At 36.9% G+C, this 20,285-nt stretch overlaps 1 protein-coding gene and 1 pseudogene across 9 annotated transcripts in view; one reads left to right on the top strand and one right to left on the bottom strand.

Moving 5' to 3' along the window:
- Stag2 (stromal antigen 2) overlaps positions 1–20,285 on the top strand; it is a 133,944-nt gene that overhangs the window by 54,103 nt on the left and 59,556 nt on the right. For all 9 annotated transcript variants that reach the window (XM_048336812.1, XM_048336814.1, XM_048336811.1 and 6 more), the window contains exons 3-6: positions 4,881–4,959; positions 9,141–9,305; positions 14,711–14,807; positions 19,814–19,890. In XM_048336812.1, the coding sequence (XP_048192769.1) occupies positions 4,881–4,959; positions 9,141–9,305; positions 14,711–14,807; positions 19,814–19,890 (418 nt within the window). The remainder of the gene's footprint in view (positions 1–4,880; positions 4,960–9,140; positions 9,306–14,710; positions 14,808–19,813; positions 19,891–20,285) is intronic.
- Positions 7,211–7,308, bottom strand: LOC125344382 (annotated as a pseudogene).

Raw genomic sequence — 20,285 nt, 5'->3', positions numbered from 1 at the left:
ATACATGTCAGCCAGTATCACCTTTTGATAATATATTGATTTTAAATTAAAAAAAATTCATGTATGTAGTGTTTTGTTTTTCTACTGACATAGGAACCCTTTCTTTCTTTCTTTCTTTCTTTCTTTCTTTCTTTCTCTCTTTCTTTCTCTCTTTCTTTCTTTCTTTCTTTCTTTCTTTCTTTCTTTCTTTCTTTCTTTCTTTCTTTCTTTCTTTCTTTCTTTCTTTCTTTCTTTCTTTCTTTCTTTCTTTCTTTCTTTCTTTCTTTCTTTCTTTCTTTCTTTCTTTCCTTTTCTTCCCCCCCCCCCCCTTTCTTTTTTTTGCCAGTCCTGGGGCTTGGACTCCGGGCCTGAGCACTGTCCCTGGCTTCTTTTTGCTCAAGGCTACCACTTGAGCCACAGTGCCACTTCTGGCCATTTTCTGTATATGCGGTGGTGGAGGGCTTCATGTATTGGAGGCAAGCACTCTTGCCACTAGGCCCTATTCCCAGCCCCTGATATATTGATTTTTATGCTGTCAATTTTTTTTTGGTTGTGGGGCTTGAATTCAGGGCCCAGGAGCTAGCTGACTCTGAGCCTCTTTGTACTCAAGGTGTCACTTCCCATTTTTGAGTGGTTAATTGGAGCTAAGAGTCTCTTAGGGACTTTTTTGCCCTGGCTGGCTTTGAACCTCAGTCTTCAGATTTCAGCCACTTGAGTAGCTAGGATTACAGGCATGAGCCACCACTGGCGCCTGGCTTTATATTTTTAATTTTATCCTTGGTGGATTGCGGGTCTGTGCTGGGAAATTGGTAATATTTCAAAGTATGACTTTTCTATCTGGGATGAAGCCTAGGACCTTGTGCACACTATGCCAACACTAAGCTATACCCTAAGCCCTCAAAGTGTGTTTTTTTCCATCCGAATGTATGTAGGTTTGATTTTAAGATTATTGAGGAAACTTCTTTGTTATGCATGAGGGAAGGACATGGGATAGTGGAGAAAGAAATTGAGGTTTATTTAATTCAAAATTATCAAAGATATTGAAGTTTCCCAGGCAGCATCTTTAGTGAGGATTCCACATAAAAATCTTTGTAAATATGAATTACTACTTTTGTTACATTAAGTGCATATTGTATATAGGACATTGTATTAGATTCCGTGAGACATTAAGTTCGATATTCTGCCTTTATGAGCTCTTGTTTTGAGAATATAAAGAGGGGGGCTGGGGATATGGCCTAGTGGCAAGAGCGCTTGCCTCTTATACATGAGGCCCTGGGTTTGATTCCCCAGCACCACATATACAGAAAATGGCCGGAAGGGGCGCTGTGGCTCAAGCGGCAGAGTGCTAGCCTTGAGCAAGAAGAAGCCAGGGACAGTGCTCAGGCCCTGAGTCCAAGCCCCAGGACTGGCCAAAAAAAAAAAAAAAAAAAAAAAAGAATATAAAGAGGGGATTATGAAATTTTTAATACATTAAGATTAAAGACTACTAAAAGGTTTATATTATAGGCTTTGTCATTGACTATAAGAATATCTTAAGTAAAAAGTTTATGAAATAGGGTCATGGAAAAAAAAGATTTGTTGTGAAGGCCAAATACTTTCGCATTTGATTGGGTGTATGGGATGAAGGCACAATGAGGAAGAGTGTTAAGGTTCATTCTTGTGATAGATGAGTAGTTTTAAACAACTTAGCATTTGCCATCAACATATCAACATGTTATTTCATCTTGAGTGTAGCTTACTGTTCTTTTGATTTTAAACCATGTAAAAGCATTGGTGAAACATTTAGGAGAATTTCTCTCTGACTGGGTGTTACTTTCTGTTCCTATTCTGATTACTCCAGATTTTTTTCAGAATTTTTTCTACTTAGTAGTAGAACCCATCGTGGTTTATTTTTGTGGTTGAGATAGCCTGGAGGATTAAATGTATAACTCTGTGGCCATTGAAATATTGGAAGACTAATGTTCATGTTTTTCAGCAGTTACTGAATTAAGAGATCTGATGACCTACAAATGTTTCAAGACATTAGAAACTTTTTTGTCATTCCATATAGGCATATGTAAAGAATGTCAGTGACAAAAAACTTTAATATTTAACAAGCATGAGTTTTAGGGTTAATATTATATTAGTTACCCTTGTGTATTAACTCAGAAATGATATTTATTATGGACTCTATCAAATACATGATAGGACATTCCCACTATTTCAATACATTACTACTTTGTAGAATAATACAAATTATTTTTAAGATGAGCATTTTTCCTGTTAATACAGTTGCTTTATGTTTATGAAATATTACTAACTGCATAATTCTTATATAACTGGTTGTGATAATAAAAATGAAAATACAAGAAAACTAGATTGAGAAGAGTAGCTTCATAAAGATAGCTTTTCCCTTTGATTTCACTTAAAACAAAACTGATACTGCATTTTCACATTTAGAGTGATAAAACTTACCTTTTGAGTGGCTTAACTCTAAAGCCCAGTGTTCCTCATACATCACTGTAAGTATGTCTTGCTTTCAGCAAATGAATGTGGCTACTTAGATGCATGTTTAAACATACAGAAAACTGCTTTCTTATGTGAGAAGATCAGAATTATACACAGTGGCAACAGCCACTTCTAAAACAAGGAGTAATTTTTTTTGGGGGGGGTCGGGGTCATGGGGCTTGAACTCTGGCCCTGGGTGCTGTCTCTGAGCTCTTCAGCTCAATGCTAGCACTCTATCACTTCAGCTGCAGTGCCACTTGTGGTTTTTTGTTGGTTAATTGGAGATAAGATTTTCATAGACTTTCCTGCTTGGTCTGGCTTTGAACCGCTCAAGATCCTCAGTTCTCAGCCTCTTGAGTAGCTAGGATTACAGGTGTGAGACACCAGCATCTTGTTAGGACCAATTTTTTTGGCCAGTTCTGGGGCCTGAGCACTGTGCCTGGCTGCTGCTGCTTCCTTTTCTCACCCCCCCCCCCCACCGTCTCCTCCTTCCTTCTTCTTTGTTTCTTCTTCTTTTGTTCAAGGCTAGCACTCTACCACTTGAGCCACAGCGCCACTTCTGTCTTTTTCTGTATATGTGGTGCTGAGGAATTGAACCCAGGGCTTCATGCATGCTAGGTAAGCACTCTACCACTAGGCCATATTCCCAGCCTGGAATAAATTTTTATATGATAGATTTATGTGTTGAAGAATGTAGAGACAAGGATTACCTTACTTGCCATATATATCTTATTATAGGTGAGAAGATTGAAATGTTACTTGTTCTAGATTTTTTTTGCTAGTCCTGGGGCTTGGACTCAGGGTCTGAGCACTGTCACTGGCTTCTTTTTTTTTGCTCAAGGCCAGCACTCTACCTCTTGAGCCACAGTGCCACTTCCTTTTTTTTTCTGTTTAAATGGTGCCGAGGAATTGAACCCAGGGCTTCGTTCATGCTAGACAAGCGCTCTACTACTAAGCCACATTCCCAGCCCTAGTTCTAGATTTTTTTCTCTTGAATAGCTCAGTATTTCTACTTCCTACAGGATTTTGAACATTTAGCACATTTCTTTACTATATATCAAATGATTTAGTTGATTAATATTAGTTTAGTGATTAAGACATAATTGTTTTCTTTGTGTCAGAAGATCCATAATACTTCTAAAATTCCCTAATAAAGTTTATCTCATGTTGGGTGTTAAAATATAGTTTACCCTAAGTTTGTGATCCTTGAACCAGAAAATGGAACTAGCCATTACTATAGAATACCACAGGTCCTAGGCTAAAAGAGAGGTTGGTTTAATTATTATAGTTTGATTAAAAGTTAATAAAACAGGGCTGAGGGTATGCTCCAAGTGGTAGAGATAAGCTTTGCAAACGCAAAGTCCCAAGTTCAACACCCTAATACCCTGTATCCCCAAATTGAAACATCACATATTTAGATATTTGTATTTTAGATTACAATCATTGTAATTGGCTGTATTTTTAAATTTTATTATAAAGTGATGTACAGAGGGGTTCAGTTATATAAGTAAGGTAAGTAAGGTAATTTCTTGTTGAATATTGTTATCCCCTGACTTGTTTTTTCCCCACTTTCCCTTGGTTATATAGTCTTACATGTTTGGAAATGTTTTACAGTATGTTTAAGGAAAGCAACTCAATCAGTTTTAATGCTAACAGGAAATTTGTTTTGTTTTGTTTTTTTGCCAGTCCTGGGGCTTGAAGTCAGAGCCTCAGTACTGTCCCTGGCTTCTTTTTGCTCAAGGCTAGCTAGCACTCTACCACTTGGAGCCACAGTGCCACTTCTGGCTTTTTCTATATATGTGGTGCTGAGGAATTGAACCCAGGGCTTCATGTATATGAGGCGAGCACTTTACTACTAGGCCATATTCTCCACCCTGCTAATAGGAAATTTGTAATGAGTCAACCTTTTGTTTGAAAAAGTTGCAAAAATTTGACACGGTGTCTTCGTTTTAAAAATACTGTAATTATAAGTGATATATAGAGGAGTTATAGTTATATAAGTCAGGTAAAGAGTACATTTTTGGGTGGTGTCAGGTGTAGGGCTTGAACTCTGGGCCTGGATGCTGTCCCTGAGCTCTTCAGATCAATGCTAGTGCTCTACCACTTGAGCTACAGTGCCACTTTATGTTTTCTTGTGGTTTATTGGAGATAAAAGTCTCACGGACTTTCCTGCCCACTTACCTGCCCTGGCTGGCTTTGAACCACAGGCTGGTTTTGAACCGCAGACTGGCTTTGAACCTGGCTTTGAACTGCCATCCTCAGATCTCAGCCTCCTGAGTAACTAGGATTACAGGCGTGAGCCACCAGTGCCCAGCTAAGAGTACATTTCTTTGTGGACAATGTTACCCCATTCCTTCACTCACGTGTGTATTTCTAAATAATGTTTTAAATATTTGTTTACCTTTTTGTTTCAGGGAGTCAGAAACGCATTTTTCTTCTGACACAGATTTTGAAGACATTGAAGGAAAAAACCAAAAACAAGGCAAAGGAAAGGTATGTCCAAAATATGTAACTTAATTTTTTTTTTTTGGTGGTGGGTACAGTTTGTGCTTGCTAGAAGGAAACTCTTTACCATATCAGACATGTCTCCCACCTCTTCATTTATTTTGGTTTTTACGGATGTGTTTGTGTGTTTATGTGTATGAGAGACAGAGAGACAAAGACACAGAAAGAGATAATTTTTAAAATAACTGTTTTTATGGCCTGACTTGTATGGTAAGACATCTGAGTGAATATACATATTTTATTCTTCTGGACTAAATAGGTTTTGATTATTTGTATGCACTGCTGTAAAATTTGAAATTAAGAACACATCATTTTTCCTAGTACATTTTGTAAAATCATAGTATGCTAAGCAAATCATGTGTTTATTGGCTTTATTATTTTCCCACAAATGTACTATAAATGTTCTATTTCCCAAATTACATACATAGCAAAATAATACATAAGAATTTTTATTCTAGAGTACTCCACAGATGCAACAGACCGCCATTAATGGATAATGGATTAATAGTGACATTTTACTTTTATAAATAATGTCGGAGATAAAATAGACACAGTGAATAGGATGATCTTAAGCTATGGATAAGTTGGTGAATGGTTAAATTTTGTAGAGGCTTTGAAAGGTATATTTGACATGCTTGTAAATAAATACCTTCTTCAGGGCTGGGAATGTAGCTTAGTGGTGGAGTGCTTGCCTAGCATGCATGAAGTCCTGTGTTCGATTCCTCAGCACCACATAAACAGAATAAGCCAGAAGTGGCACTATGGCTCAAGAGTTAGAGTGCTTGTCTTGGGACAAAGAAGCCATAGACAATGCTCAGGCCCCGAATCTCAATCCCCAGGACTGGCAAAACAAACAAACAAACAAATAAAACAAAAAAACAAAAAAACCCAGCAACCCAAAAACCTTGTTCAAAAGAGAACTTGTTTTTTATTTTTCTTCCTTTCCCCCCAAGTGATTTGGATTTAAAATTTCTAATTACATTGAACGAAGTCTACAATGAGCAAATTGAACTTTCCCCATAATCCTGTGGCTTAATGATCATTTATTCTTTAAACATATACTTATTTATAAACCTGCATATAGAAGTTTAATGAAATCATACTAAACAAACAATATGTTACAAAGACTCAAATTATATGTTGTTGATTTCTTTCTCATTACTCACTGTATATTTCTGTGATTTTTTTTAATGATGATATACCATCACATTTTATATATGGGAAATTGCTTTTTAACAAGCCCTTGGGATACTTTTTATAGTTTTTCATAATTCATCTATTTGTTCCTCAAAAGGTAGATGTTTTGAGAAGGAGGTATGAGTAGAAGTGCCAGGTCATGCATATCCCAAACAAACATATCTGTACAGTATATATGGTTGTTCATAAAATAATTTAAATTTTGTTTACTTTTTTGTTGTTGTTATTGGTCATGGGGCTTGAACTCAGGGCTATTTTTCTCAAAGCTAGCACTGTACCACTTTGAGCCACAATACCACTTTTGGCATTCTGGTGGTTAATTGGAGATAAGGGTCTCACAGACTTTCCTGCCTGAGCTGGCTTCAAATGTCAGTTTTCAAATCTCAGCCTCCTGAGTAGCTAGGATTACAGTGAACCACTGCTACCTGGCTTAGTTTAGTTCTGACTTTGATTTAATTCACAAGTTGAGATAGTATCAGCCTCGTCTGACATACAAGACATCTGAATAGAGGACTTCTTACAGACTTAAAAAAAATTGGTACTGGATTTGTTGAACTCAGAGCCTTACCCTTGCTAGGCGGGTGCCCCTCTACTGAGCCCCTCCTTTAGCCCTTCTTTTTTGGATCTTACTTGCTGTTGAGCACATGACTGGACTGCAGGTTCCCTTCTCCAGGCTTCCAGTGTGGTTGCTGGAGTGACAGGCACATACTCCTTTATCCAGGTTCCCTCTTTTGAAATGGAGTCTGTCTGGCCTGAACCATAATCCTCCCAATCTCAGTCTGCCATGTAGTTCAAGATGACAGGCATACAGCACTGTGCCCATGTATGGATTGAGAAGGAGTCTGCTGAACTTTGCTGTTCAGGCTGGCCTTGAAAAACTGACCTTTCTGTTCTCAGCCTTCCAAGTACTAGAAATTAGGGATGAGCAGCCACCCGTGCCCAGCGTAAAAGTTTTTTTTTTTTTTTGGTATTGGTCTTTAACTTTGTGCCAGACAGGCATGGTACCACCTGAGCCCTGCCCCCAGACCTCAAGTTTTTCTTTAATAGAATGCTTTATGAATTTGCATGTGATTCTTGCACAGAGGCTATGCTAATCTTTTCTATATTGCTACACTGTTAGCACACATGCTGCTGAAGCAAATCTGAAGATTTTTCTTGGTTTAGGGGTGAAATCAAGGACTTTTTCATGCATGATAAACATGTTTTCCATGACAGTGCTACTCTTTCTACCCCTCTAAAGTTTCAGTGATCCAGTTTGCTTAACTGTATACAGTCTCTGCTGTACGTAATGGCTTAAGGTCAGGTCAAGAATTTATTATAAGGATAGGAACATCTACTTTTTTTTTTTGTTTGTTTGTTTGTTTGCCAGTCCTGGGGCTTGGACTCAGGGCCTGAGCACTGTCCCTGGCTTCTTTTTGCTCAAGGCTAGCACTCTGCCACTTAAGCCACTGTGCCACTTCTGGCCGTTTTCTGTATATATGGTGCTGGGGAATTGAACCCAGGGCCTCATGTATAGGAGACAAGCACTCTTTGCCACTAGGCCATATCCCCAGCCCGGAACATCTACATTTTAACACTATACTATGTAGTAGGCACTGTGGTAACAATGTTACATGTTTTCTAATCCCATATTAAATTAAAGTTTGAAAATTTGCATATTTTTATAGAAAGGAAACTAAGGTCTAGAGACGTTCAAATGTTAAAGGGTTTAAGTTCAGGCCTGCTTTTAATTTAACACAAGTTGAGATAATACGATACTACCTCCTAAAATCTTTTATTATTAGAGTTTCTTCTTTTTCTGAGTTAGGTATACAGAAGACTGTTACAGACTAACATGCTTACTTGTTACCTTATTTTAATTTCTTTGCCAAGCCTGGGACTTGATCTCAGGGCCTGGGTGCTGTGCCTGAGTTTTTTTTGCTCAAGGCTACTGCTCAACCATTTGAGCCACAGCTCCATTTCTGACCATGTTTACTTCTTTGGGGTGGGGGGCAGTTCTGGGGCTTGAACTCAGAGCCTGGACTTTGTCCTTAAACTTCTCAGTGCTCAAGGCTAGCACTCTACCACTTGAGCCACAGCGCCACTTCTGGCTTTTTTGTTTATGTGGTGCTGAAGAATCGAAGCCAGGGCTTCATGCATGATAGGTAAGCACTCTACCACTAAGCCACATTCCCAGCCCTGGCCATGTTTACTCTTATTATTACCTTGTATTGTGTCACTTCCTCTACATTTTTTCATCTGCTCTGTACTCTGACAGCATGATTCGACTATGATAAAGCTTCAAGATAGCCATTTTCATTTGTGGCAATTTCTCAGATTATACTTTTGAAGTTTCTTTTTTTGGCAATGTTTTTCAAACTTTGTTACTACTTTGTGAACTTTTAACTTTGTGATTTCACATTAATTATAAAAATTGGTTCAAATGTGGAAATTGTTTATATCTAGTTTGTCTTTCCAGGAGACTCAGGTAACTTTTTATATAGCTTCTTTTAATGTATATTTTCTTATTTGACATTTATAAAAGTAGATGTATCTATTTTTTACTTTATTATGAAGTGGGTGTATTGCTAATAAACATTTGTGTTCCCATTATCAAATCAACCCTATTATACATAGTTCACTTTCCACCTTGCAAGTTAGAAAGAAGCCTCTGATACAGAGTGTGATAAATACCTTGCCCCAAATCATTCCAATGACTAGGAGGAGAAATTTGGGCCTACTTAGTCTGTCAGAAGAAGCTGTTATACTAAGTACATCATAATGTAAAGTTCATGGTTGTATAACATGGGAAAAAAGTGAAATGACAAGCTGTTGTAATTTTGTAATTTTCTTACATTACAGATGCACAGCATTCTTTCACAGGTCAAGGATGAGCATGTTATAATTGTGTATTCCATCACCTGCTTTTGCATTAGCTTTGTTTTCAACTCTCAAGGGTAATGACCTAACTAACTTGTATTTTTTTTATGCAGACTTGTAAAAAAGGCAAAAAGGGCCCAGGAGAAAAGGGCAAAAGTGGAAATGGAGGAGGAAAGCCTCCTTCTGGGCCAAACCGAATGAATGGTCACCATCAACAGAATGGAGTGGAAAACATGATGTTGTTTGAAGTTGTTAAAATGGGCAAGAGTGCTATGCAGGTAATATGGTGTTCCCCACAATTTATTTGCTCCTTTTTTGCCAGTCCTGGGGCTTGAACTTGTGGCCTGGGTACTTCTTTTGCTCAAGGCTAGCACTCTACCACTTGAGTCACAGCACCACTTCCAGCCTTTTCTGTTTATATGATAACCACTCTACCACTAAGCCACATTCCTAGCCCTGTTTCTTTTTAACTTTAGTCACTCCTATAAAATATCATCTTGATTTTTTTCTTGTGTTTAAAATATATAACAACCTACTCAGTACTCTAGGAATATGTCCATTCAGACATAAGTCCTTTTATCTGTATCTTTTGTGTGTGTGTGGGTTGAACTCAGTGTCTTACATGCAGATATTAGGCAAACATGGTACTAGTGAACTACATAGCTAGCTTTCAAGTATTACTAACCCTTTGTTTTGTTTTGTTCTTTTGCCAGTCCTGGGGCTTGAACTCAGGGCCTGAGTACTGTGCCTGGCTTTTTTTTTTCTCAAGGCTAGCACTCTGCCACTTGAGCCACTGCGCCACTTTTGGCCTTTTCTGTATATGTGGTGCTGAGGAATCAACCCAGGGATTCATGTATATGAGGCTAGCACTTTACCCCTAGGCCGTATTCCCAGCCCATTACTAACCTTTTCTATAGTTATGATTAAAGGATGGTATTATTCATTTTTTTTTGTTTTTTTCAGTGGTGTCTTGGGTCACTAGGCAGGTGCTCTAGTAATTCCTCCAGACCCTTTTGCTCTGGTTACTTTTTCAATAAGGTCTCAAATTTTGCTCTGTCAGATTTGCTTTATGATTCTCCTATTTATGTTTCCTGTTGTAGCTGGGATTACAGGAGGGTACTGCCAAATACACGTTTTATGTTGAGAATAGGGGTCTTTGAACTTCTTGCCTAGGCTGGCCTTGAACCACACCTTCATGATCTTATCTTCTTGAGTAGCTAAGATTACATGTGTGAGCTAATATACTTGGCTCTTGTTTCACCTTTTAAGTGGTCATTTTGAATTCACATTTGAATTTCTTTTCTGAATTGTTTTTTCTTTTCTTTTTGCTGTGTTGATAATTGAATATGCTGCATATTTGGCTTTTCAGAAATAAAATGACTGGAAGTGGCACTGTGTCTCATGTACTAGCTTTAAGCGAAAAAACTCAGGGACGGGATGGTGCCTAGACCCAAAGTTCATACCGCATGACCAACTGGGGAAAAAAAGGACAAATAAAACTATTGCTGTTTTATTTAGTTCTTGATTAAAAAAAAATCTCTCCAGTTCCATTTTGGGTTAATTTTATCAAATAAGTACATTATCTCAGCTAAATTGTACTGTAATTTTTTTTTTCATCTGACTGTATTTCTATTTGGTGGTGGTGGAGTTGGGTAGGGAGGTGCTATACTACTTGAATCATACTTCATCACTTTTGCCTTTTTGTTATTTTTCAAATAAGGCTATTGTTTATGCCTGGGCCTTCTAGGACTGTAATCCTGCCATTTATACTTACCACATATCTGGTATGATTAGCTTGTACCCCCATACCCAGCTTATTAGTTGAGATGGGGGTCTTGCAAGCTTTTTGCCCAGACTCTAAGAAGCTGAGTTAACAGGCAAGAGGCATCACATTTGACTATTTCAGTTTTATTGTTATTCTTCTATGAGGTATTTTTCTCTAAGTCTTCAAATACAATAGAAAGTTTGTGTATTTCCAGATATCTTTAGTTTTGCTTCCTATCGACGTCTTAATCCATTCTTGTTACAATTGGACCGGTAGCTGTATGGACAAGAAGGGTTTTGGTATATTTAGTGATTCCCTTCTATTTATTTTGTTAATGGTATGTCTGTTCAGGAAAAATTTCCGTATGTTTGTGTGTCTTATATGATCAAAAGAGTATACTGTTTATTTTTCTGTTCTTAAATGTTCCTACCTTACAAGGGAAATGCCTATAGTAGCTCTCCATGATTTCTTTTAATTTCCTCTTCCATTTTCGATTACATACATTTCCACTTGTGTTACTTAAAGATTAAATTTGTTAGAAGAAGACTCCTGTTTAAGAATGGGGTTTTACTTATCCCCAAATTATAGTCCACATTTCCTTATGGCATATCACAGCGTGTGTTCTACCCTCAGGTCTCCCTTTCTGCCTATTGAGATTCCTGGAATAGTTTGTTTTCCTCTCTTTCATTTCACGTAGGGCTAACTTAAATCAAATGTCACTTTTCTGGAAAGCATTCTTGAGCATTACTTTGGTTCTCAAGTGTGTGTGTGTGTGTGTGTGTGTGTGTGTGTGTGTGTTATGCTTATGCATATGTGTGTGCTAGTACTGGGACTTGTGCTCTTGCTTCACGAGGCTTTTCCTGATCAAGGCTGGTACTGAACCACAGTCCTATATCCATTTATTAATTTTTTGTTCTAAAACTGTGTATTCGTAGTTTGTATTCCCAGAGTTTGATTATAATACTGCTTATTGGTCTAAAAATATTTCTTATATTCTAAGAAAGGAAACTATGCTTATATCCTCCATTTTTTTAGTTGGTTGTGGGGCTTGAACTTGGGGCTTGGGCGTTGTCTCTGAGCTCTTTTGTTCAGGGCTAGTGCTCTACCACTTTGAACCATGATCCTCAGATCGCAAGACTCCTGAGTAGCTAGGGTTATAGGCATGAGCAGTCAGCACCTGGCTATATCCTCCAGTTTTATTAAATAATATTTATTGAATTTTATGGAATATGTTTTTAGCCTACTTTTCCAAAGGCTATTCACTGATTTTTGCAGCTACCCTACCAATCTAATTTCAGAACATTGAGCATTCCAGAAGGAAATGTCCCATTAGTGTTAACTTCTCCCTTCCTAGGTCTAACCTACCACCATCCTACTTCCTATGTTTTTGCCTACTCGAAAGATTTCATATAAATTATATCATGTAATTTGTGGTTCTCTATGAGTGGTTTCTTTGATTTAGCATAACAACTATTAAGGTACATCCATCTTGTAGCATGTAGTAAGTACAATATCCAGTTTGCTAGACTATTATATCAATATATTCCACATTTTGTTTATTCAGTCTTGGATACACATTGGATCCTTTCTACATTTTGGCTCATTTGGATAATTCTTTTTAAGTATTTAGACTTACGGTCTCATCTCTCTTGGGTAATGCATACCTTGGAGTCAAATTGCAGTGTCATATGGTAACTCTATATTTAACTTTTTGAGAGGCTGCCAAACTTTTTCCAAAGTGGCTGCACATTTTACATTATTACCAGCTATGTTTGATTGTTCCATTTTCACATCTCTTTGCCAATACTTCATACTGTCTTTTAGAAAAAATATAACCAGTGAGTAGGTTCTAGTGGATAAGTAGTTATCTTATTGTTGTTTTGATTTACAATTCATTGAGCACTAATAGTATTGAACATCTGTTCATGCAATTGTTGGCATTATGTGTATAGTCTTTATAGACCTGTCTTGATCCACTGCTTGAATTTTAAAATTTTAACTGGATTTTCCCCCCAGTCCTGGGGCTTGAACTCAGGGCCTGGGATCTGTCCTTTAGCCTTTCTGTGCTCAAGGCTATCACTCTACCATTTAAACCACAGTGCTGCTTCTGGCTTTTTTTTTTTTTTTTGCCAGTCCTGGGGCTTGATCTCAGGGCCTAAACCCTGTTCCTGGCTTCTTTTTGCTCAAGGCTAGCACTCTACCACTTGAACCACAGCGCCACTTCTGGCTTTTTCTGTATATGTGGTACTGAGGAATCGAACCTGGGGCTTCATGTATACGAGGCAAGCACTTTACCACTAGGCCATATTCCCAGTGCCTCAGCTTTTTTTTTTGTTCATGCAGTACTGAGGAATTGGACCTAGGGTTTCATGCATGCTTGGCAAGCACTTTACCTCTAAGCCACATTCCCAACCATAAATGGATTTTTAAGTATGTTTTGTGTATGTGCATTCACTTGTGCATGTATGTATGTGTGTGTCATGTAGATACTCTTTAAAAATCCCTTATCAAGTATATGATTTATGAATATTTTCTTCCATTTATTGTCTTTTTATTGTTGGAATTCTTTGAAATAGATGTTTTTAATTTTAAATAAGTTGAATTAAGTTTTTTCAAGTTGTTTGTATTTATCTTGTAGTATCCGAGAAGTCTTTACCACATATAATATTATGAAGATTTATTTTTATATTCTAAGAGTTTTAGATTTTTACTTTGGTCTTTGATTTGAGTTAAATAAATATTGCATATGTAGTTTGAGATAGGATTCAATTTAACATCTTTTGTTTTGCACAAGGCTATCCAGTTGTCGTGTGTGTGTGTGTGTGTGTGTGTGTGTGTGTGTGTGTGCGCATCTGCTAATCCTGGGGCTTGAACTCAAGTTTGGGCTCTGTAAGCTTTTTTTGCTCAAGGCTAGCACCTGATGAATTGAGCCATAACTCCACTCATGGCTTTTTGGTAGTTAATTAGAGATGAGATTCTCACAGACTTTCCTGCCTAGGCTGGCTTCAAACTTTGAACCTTACATCTCAGCCTCTTGAATAACAAGGATTACAGAGAGGAGGCACTAAAACTGGGCTACCTCATAATCATTTTTTGAAAAGATAATTTTTTCTGTCTTGACATGTTTAATCAATATGTTTGTTTCTGAACTGTAAATTTTATTTCATTAATTTACATTTCTATGCTTAGGGTAATACTCTATTGTCTTGATTACTGCAGCTTTTTAACAGTTGAAATCATAGAATATGAGTCTTCCAAATTCTCCCTTTTCAAAACTGATTTGGCTATTTATAGCATCCCTTGTATTACCATAAGAATTTTAGGATCTGCTTTTTGGTCTTTGCTGATAAACCAATTGTGATCTTGATAGTGATTATACTGCATTAATTAACTTTTGTGTCTGTTATTGTTAATAATTTAAATATTACTTGTGTCTTTTACTAGTATGCACAAATTGTATGTATTAATGGACTTTGATGTGGTAAACACATTGCACACAGTGTGTACTAATCATATCCAACCTCTCAATCTACACTCTTCCTCACCTTTCCTCAAGTGATAATCATTCTACATTTTGTTTAAATTATAAAATACTATATTATGTATATATAGTATCTAGTGAAAAGGAAATATTACTGTAGTATTTATTTTAGGATCTTGTATTCCTAAGAAATGGAAACTATATTTTATAGTATTGAGTCATACTTAAATTTTTATTTCTTTTTAATGAAAAATAGACAATTATTTTCCTTCATTTGATTCTGTTTTTATTTTTTCAAATTGACTTTGAATTTCAAAATATAATAATTTAAAGTAGTGTGATACTACATTATGTTAAATTTTATGATGTTAATTGAAATTGATTTTTAGAACATGCAGAAGAGCTAATGACTTATTTTTTTCCCCCCTCTGCTATAGTCGGTGGTAGATGACTGGATAGAATCATACAAGCATGACCGAGATATAGCACTTCTTGACCTTATCAACTTTTTTATTCAATGTTCAGGCTGTAAAGGTAAGATATATTTATTTTGGAAAGAGAAACTCAGTCACTTTATTTTCTTGTTCTCCCTAGAAAGATGTTAGCTCTTTATATGGAAAGTAATGCCAGTGTAGTAAATTTTTTGCATTATATCTGTATAAAGTGTATAAAGAAAAAGCAAAGCACCAAGTGAGAGGAAATCTGTTTACCAAATAGTAGTCATGTGTGAAATTTACCTAGAAACTACAGTTTTTCGTCAGTACATTACTTTCATTCATTAAATTTATTTCTCACTTTGAGTTTTTAAGAAGAGGAAGAGTTAATGGTTCACCTAACAGGGAATTATAAATGTAAGAAGTTAAAAAATATATGATGAGGGGCTGGGAATATGGCCTAGTGGTAAAGTGCTCGTCTTGTATACATGAAGCCCTGGGTTTGATTCCTCAGCACCACGTATATAGAAAAAGCTGGAAGTGGTGCTGTGGCTCAAGTAAGTGGCAGAGTGCTAGCTTTGAGCAAAAAGAAGCCAGGGACAGTGCTCAGGCCCTGAGTTCAAGCCCCAGGACTGGGAAAAAAACCAAACCAAAACAAACAAACCATATGATGATAATAAATTACTGGTGAAATTGTCAGTTCTTGTGAATAAAATTTTCATTGATGGACAACAAATAATATTGAAATATATGTTGTCTATGTATGAAGATAGCATAAGGGAATTCAACTAAATAAAGCTATTGGAACAGTAGGAGACTAGGGGGAAAGCAGGAAAGAGAGTAATAAATGAGGTTAATTTGACTAAATTATAATGTATGCATGTACAAATTACCATGGTGAAAGCCCTTTGTATAATCAACATAGGCTGCAAATAATAAATCATAGAAAAATAAAACAGGCTGTGTTGAGGCAACTGATACCAGTGGGAGGCCAGGGCAATGGAGAGGTTGGAAGAGAGGGTGAATATGGTTAAAGCACTTTATGTGGATATATGAAAATAGAACAGTTGAACCTCTTGGAACTATGTTAAAAGAGAAAGAGGATGAGGGAGAAAGATGCAGAGCCGGTGAGTTTGAGCTGAGTACTTTGTATGTATGTATGGTAATGATACTGAAAATCTTATACAACAAATATATTGTAATAAAAATTCTTGAAAAAAATTTTGAAGTTAGGAATGGGGAATATACAAAACATAGCAATTTCTTCCCTACATCAGAAATAAATATTTAGGACAGACATTTGGCAAGGGGACAAATTAAAGTTGGGTAGTTACCCAATCTCATCTGGCTCAGTAAATGAGTCAAGTCAAGCTCATGGGAAAGTTTTCCTGTATGCTATGTCTCTCTAGTACTTGACTTACCTTTGAAATCCTAGCACGTGCTTGGATAAATGCAGTTTAGGAACTTAGAGGGGTATTGGATTTTTTTTGCAGGCGTGGTCACTGGATTATTTATTTATTTATTTATTTTGGGGGCTTGAACTCAGGGCCTGGGCACTGTCCTTGAGCTCTTTTCCTCAGAGCTAGTACTCTCCGCTTCTGGTTTTTGAGTGGTTAATTGGAGATAAGAGTGCCATAGGGATTTTGCAGCCCAGGTTGGCTTTGAACCATGATCCTCAGATCTCAGCCTCGTGAGTAGTAAAGATTACAGGCGCAAGCCAGCAGCACCCAGTGGGTATTGGATTTTTAATGAAAATGGCAGTTTGAGGGGACAAAATGATTTTGTGATAAGGGTCTAACTATGTTGCCCAGGCTGTTCTTGAACTCTTGGTCTCAAGCAATTCTCTTATTCATTTTTTCAATTAGCTGGGATACCATGTGTGCACCACTACAAATATTAGAAGAGTTTAAAACTACATTTATATAGTAGAGAGAGCTGCCTAGTTTACTTAACTCAGCTAAAACAAAATGTAGGTCTAGTTTGAAGAGTTAAGACTTCTGAATTATAGTTTCAAAACAAGACCATAGAGCATTTTCCCTTTGTCATAGTCATCCTTTGGATTCACTTTATAACTAAAGAGCTTACTAATAACTCAACATTTGGTTATATAGAGGCTGTCAAGATTTTTAAAAATTTAAGATGGTTTAGGAGTTAAATTACCAGGTTGATTTGCACACTGACATTTGCTTTAGAATTCAGCAACCTCTGTAGATGAAATTTGTCAAATAATCAAAGTTAAACATTATTAAGTAAATTTACACACATTTTGATAGAACTTCTTTCAAGTACACTCATTTACTTTGACCTTTTTTGTTGCATTGAGGGTAGTTGGGAGTGTGTGTGTGTGTGTGTGTGTGTGTGTGTGTGTGTGTGTGTCTCTCTCAAGGTTAGCACTCTACCACTTAAGCCCAACTCTACTTAGAGTTTAATTTGAGGAAACAATCTCTGACCACTATCTTCACATCTCAGGCTCTTGAGTAGCTAGGGTTATAGGCATAAACCACTGGTGGCCTAGCTAGAGAATGTTATTTTACTATAATACAGCGTTCTACATTTATTAAGTCAGGAAAAGGATGATTGGCCTTATACTGAATGCCTTCACATTGCTCTGTTGTTGATGATTCTGTGGCTAGTGTTTTTTTTTTCCTTTAGGGTTTAGCTTGTCCTTCTCAGTTTACCAGTTCTTCTTCTTCTTCTTCTTCTTCTTCTTCTTCTTCTTCTTCTTCTTCTTCTTCTTCTTCTTCTTCTTCTTCTTCTTCTTCTTCTTCTTCTTCTTCTTCTTCTTTTTTTTTTTTTTGGCCAGTTCTGGGGCTTGAACTTAGGGTGTGATTGCTGTCCCTGAGCTTCTTTCATTCAAAGTTAATTCTCTCTCACTTTGAGCAACAGCACTGTACTTTATTGGAGAGAAGAGTCTTACGACTTGGGCTGGCTTCAAATCACGTTCCTCAGATCTCAGCCTCCTGAGTAGTTTGGATTATAGCTGTGAGCCACCAACACCTGGCAATGGTTTTTTTTTTTTTTTTAACACAATGTTGCTTCATTTCCCACACATTTTTAAAGGCTGTGTGTTCTAATGGCGGGATTATACCTGCTTTAGAATTAAATGAATAGATTTTTGTAGTAATTGCTTTTTCTACTCTTAGGTCATTTTCTGTTTGTTTTTGGGTTTTTAGCTATCAAATATGGTTTATGAGTAGGGGGATAGACTGTCAAAGTATATTCAATATTTGCTTTTAAGATTTGTTTATATGGCTGGGGATATGGCCTAGTGGCAAGAGTGCTTGCCTTGTATACATGAGGCCCTGGGTTCGATTCCCCAGCACCACATATACAGAAAACGGCCAGAAGTGGCGCTCAAGTGGTAGAGTGCTAGCCTTGAGCAAGAAGAAGCCAGGGACAGTGCTCAGGCCCTGAGTCCAAGGCCCACGACTGGTCCCCCCCCCCAAAAAAAAAGATTTATTTATATGTAACTACTTACTTTTTAGAAATTATTCAGTTATTGAATTGCTTATACTTCCTTTGCATTGCCAAGTAAAAGACCTGAGTGTAGAATAAGGGAACGTTTTAACTAGATACACACAATTCTAGATAAAAAAAAAGAAAAGGTTTTTTGAGGGTGCTTAGCCAAAGAAATTCTGCTTTATTCTGAATTTAACAATAAATGTGTAATGTGTAATGTCTTTATCTTTCATATCTGAAAATATATACACAATATATATATATAGACATAAACATACATCACTTAGTTATCTGAGAGTCTATATTATATTTAGACATGTTAATACATATAATTTTAAGAGAATATTTGAGGGCTTTTTATTAAATTTGTTTGAGAATTTTTGTTATTTACCATATTTTTGATAAGTGTGCGGGTTAAGTAAATATTGTTACAATAAAAATGGGATCTTTGAAAGCCCAGTTTTTAAATTTATTCTCCCTTTATCCTCCTTTGTAAATCAGGATTCTGATTTCCCTTTTCAAATTATCTTTCTATGAAACAGTTCTTTTTTTTTAAAAAAAAAAAGACAAAGCAAAATAGTTTTAACTCTCTAAAGGTACAATGTTATTCTTCTTTCTCCAATCTTAGAATTTCTTGACATTACCATCCATCTGGGAATTTTTTCTTTTTTTTTTTTTTGGCCAGTCCTGGGCCTTGGACTCAGGGCCTGAGCACTGGGTCCCTGGCTTCTTCCCGCTCAAGGCTAGCACTCTGCCACTTGAGCCACAGCGCCGCTTCTGGCCGTTTTCTGTATATGTGGTGCTGGGGAATCGAACCTAGGGCCTCGTGTATCCGAGGCAGGCACTCTTGCCACTAGGCTATATCCCCAGCCCCATCTGGGAATTTTTTATGTCCCATTTTAATAGCTTCTTTTCTTTTTTTGTTTTATACTTTTTTTTTTTTTTTTTGGCCAGTCCTGGGGCTTGGACTCAGGGCCTGAGCACTGTCCCTGGCTTCTTTTTGCTCAAGGCTAGCACTCTGCCACTTGAGCCACAGCGCCACTTCTGGCCATTTTCTGTATATGTGGTGCTGGGGAATTGAACCCAGGGCTTCATGTATACAAGGCAAGCACTCTTGCCACTAGGCCATATCCCCAGCCCTTGTTATATACTTTTAACATGCAACACAATTCAACTCTGTTGCAGGCTTCTGGATGAGTGGGACTTATAGCTTACTACTTAAATTCATTTACACCCTATTTAGAGGACTTAAGGACATAGTTGATTTGTTGCACAGAGTACTGCTTATTAGAGAAATGTGTTTAAAGTCAATTCTTACCCCATGGATACAAAAAGGACAGTTGTATGTACATTATGGCATGAGTAAAGTAAGACATATAGAAATGGTCAAAGCTGATTGTGCTAAGGAAAGTACCTGTCATCAGTGTCATGTTATATTTTCTTGTGCCACGTTGACAGTGGTATTTGTCGGTGCCTCAATTATGGGTTTTTGTATACTGCCAAATATGAAGTGTTTGTATACTGCCAAATATGAAATGAAGAAGTATTCTTTTTGTTGTGTGACTACATACTTATTGTTAGAGACTGACTTAGAAATTCATTGTTTCATTACACCATGTATTAACTTCTGACACTTGGAATTTTCAGGAGTTGTCACAGCAGAAATGTTTAGACATATGCAGAACTCTGAGATAATTCGAAAAATGACTGAAGAATTTGATGAGGTAACATCTTATCCTAAATGTATTAATAATTTTATACACATAGATCTTGAATTAATTGGAAGTATTTTGAAGTATTAACATAGATATGAAGTATAACCCTAATAAAATGATAGCTGTATAATCTTAGTCAAGTTGTCTTAGCATTAGTTTCACCTGTAAATTTTTTTATAAGGCTGTTGTGGAAATCAAATCGAGTAATGATTAAATATTGCTTAGTATCGTATGATTCCGTATAGCAAGAACTTTAAAAACAGTAACTATTGTAATTTTGATGTTGGTGGTGGGGGTTGTCAGGCTTGAACTCAGCCAAATGCTGTTCCTGAACTATTTCCTCAAGGCCAATGATCTACTATTTTGAGCCACAGCACTGCTTCTAGTTTTGTAGTTAATTGGAG

Source organism: Perognathus longimembris, chromosome 28 (genome assembly GCF_023159225.1).
Source record: "Perognathus longimembris pacificus isolate PPM17 chromosome 28, ASM2315922v1, whole genome shotgun sequence".
NCBI lineage: Eukaryota > Metazoa > Chordata > Mammalia > Rodentia > Heteromyidae > Perognathus > Perognathus longimembris.
The sequence above is the reverse complement of the archived record's forward strand: the minus strand, read 5'-3'. Positions and strand labels throughout refer to the sequence as shown.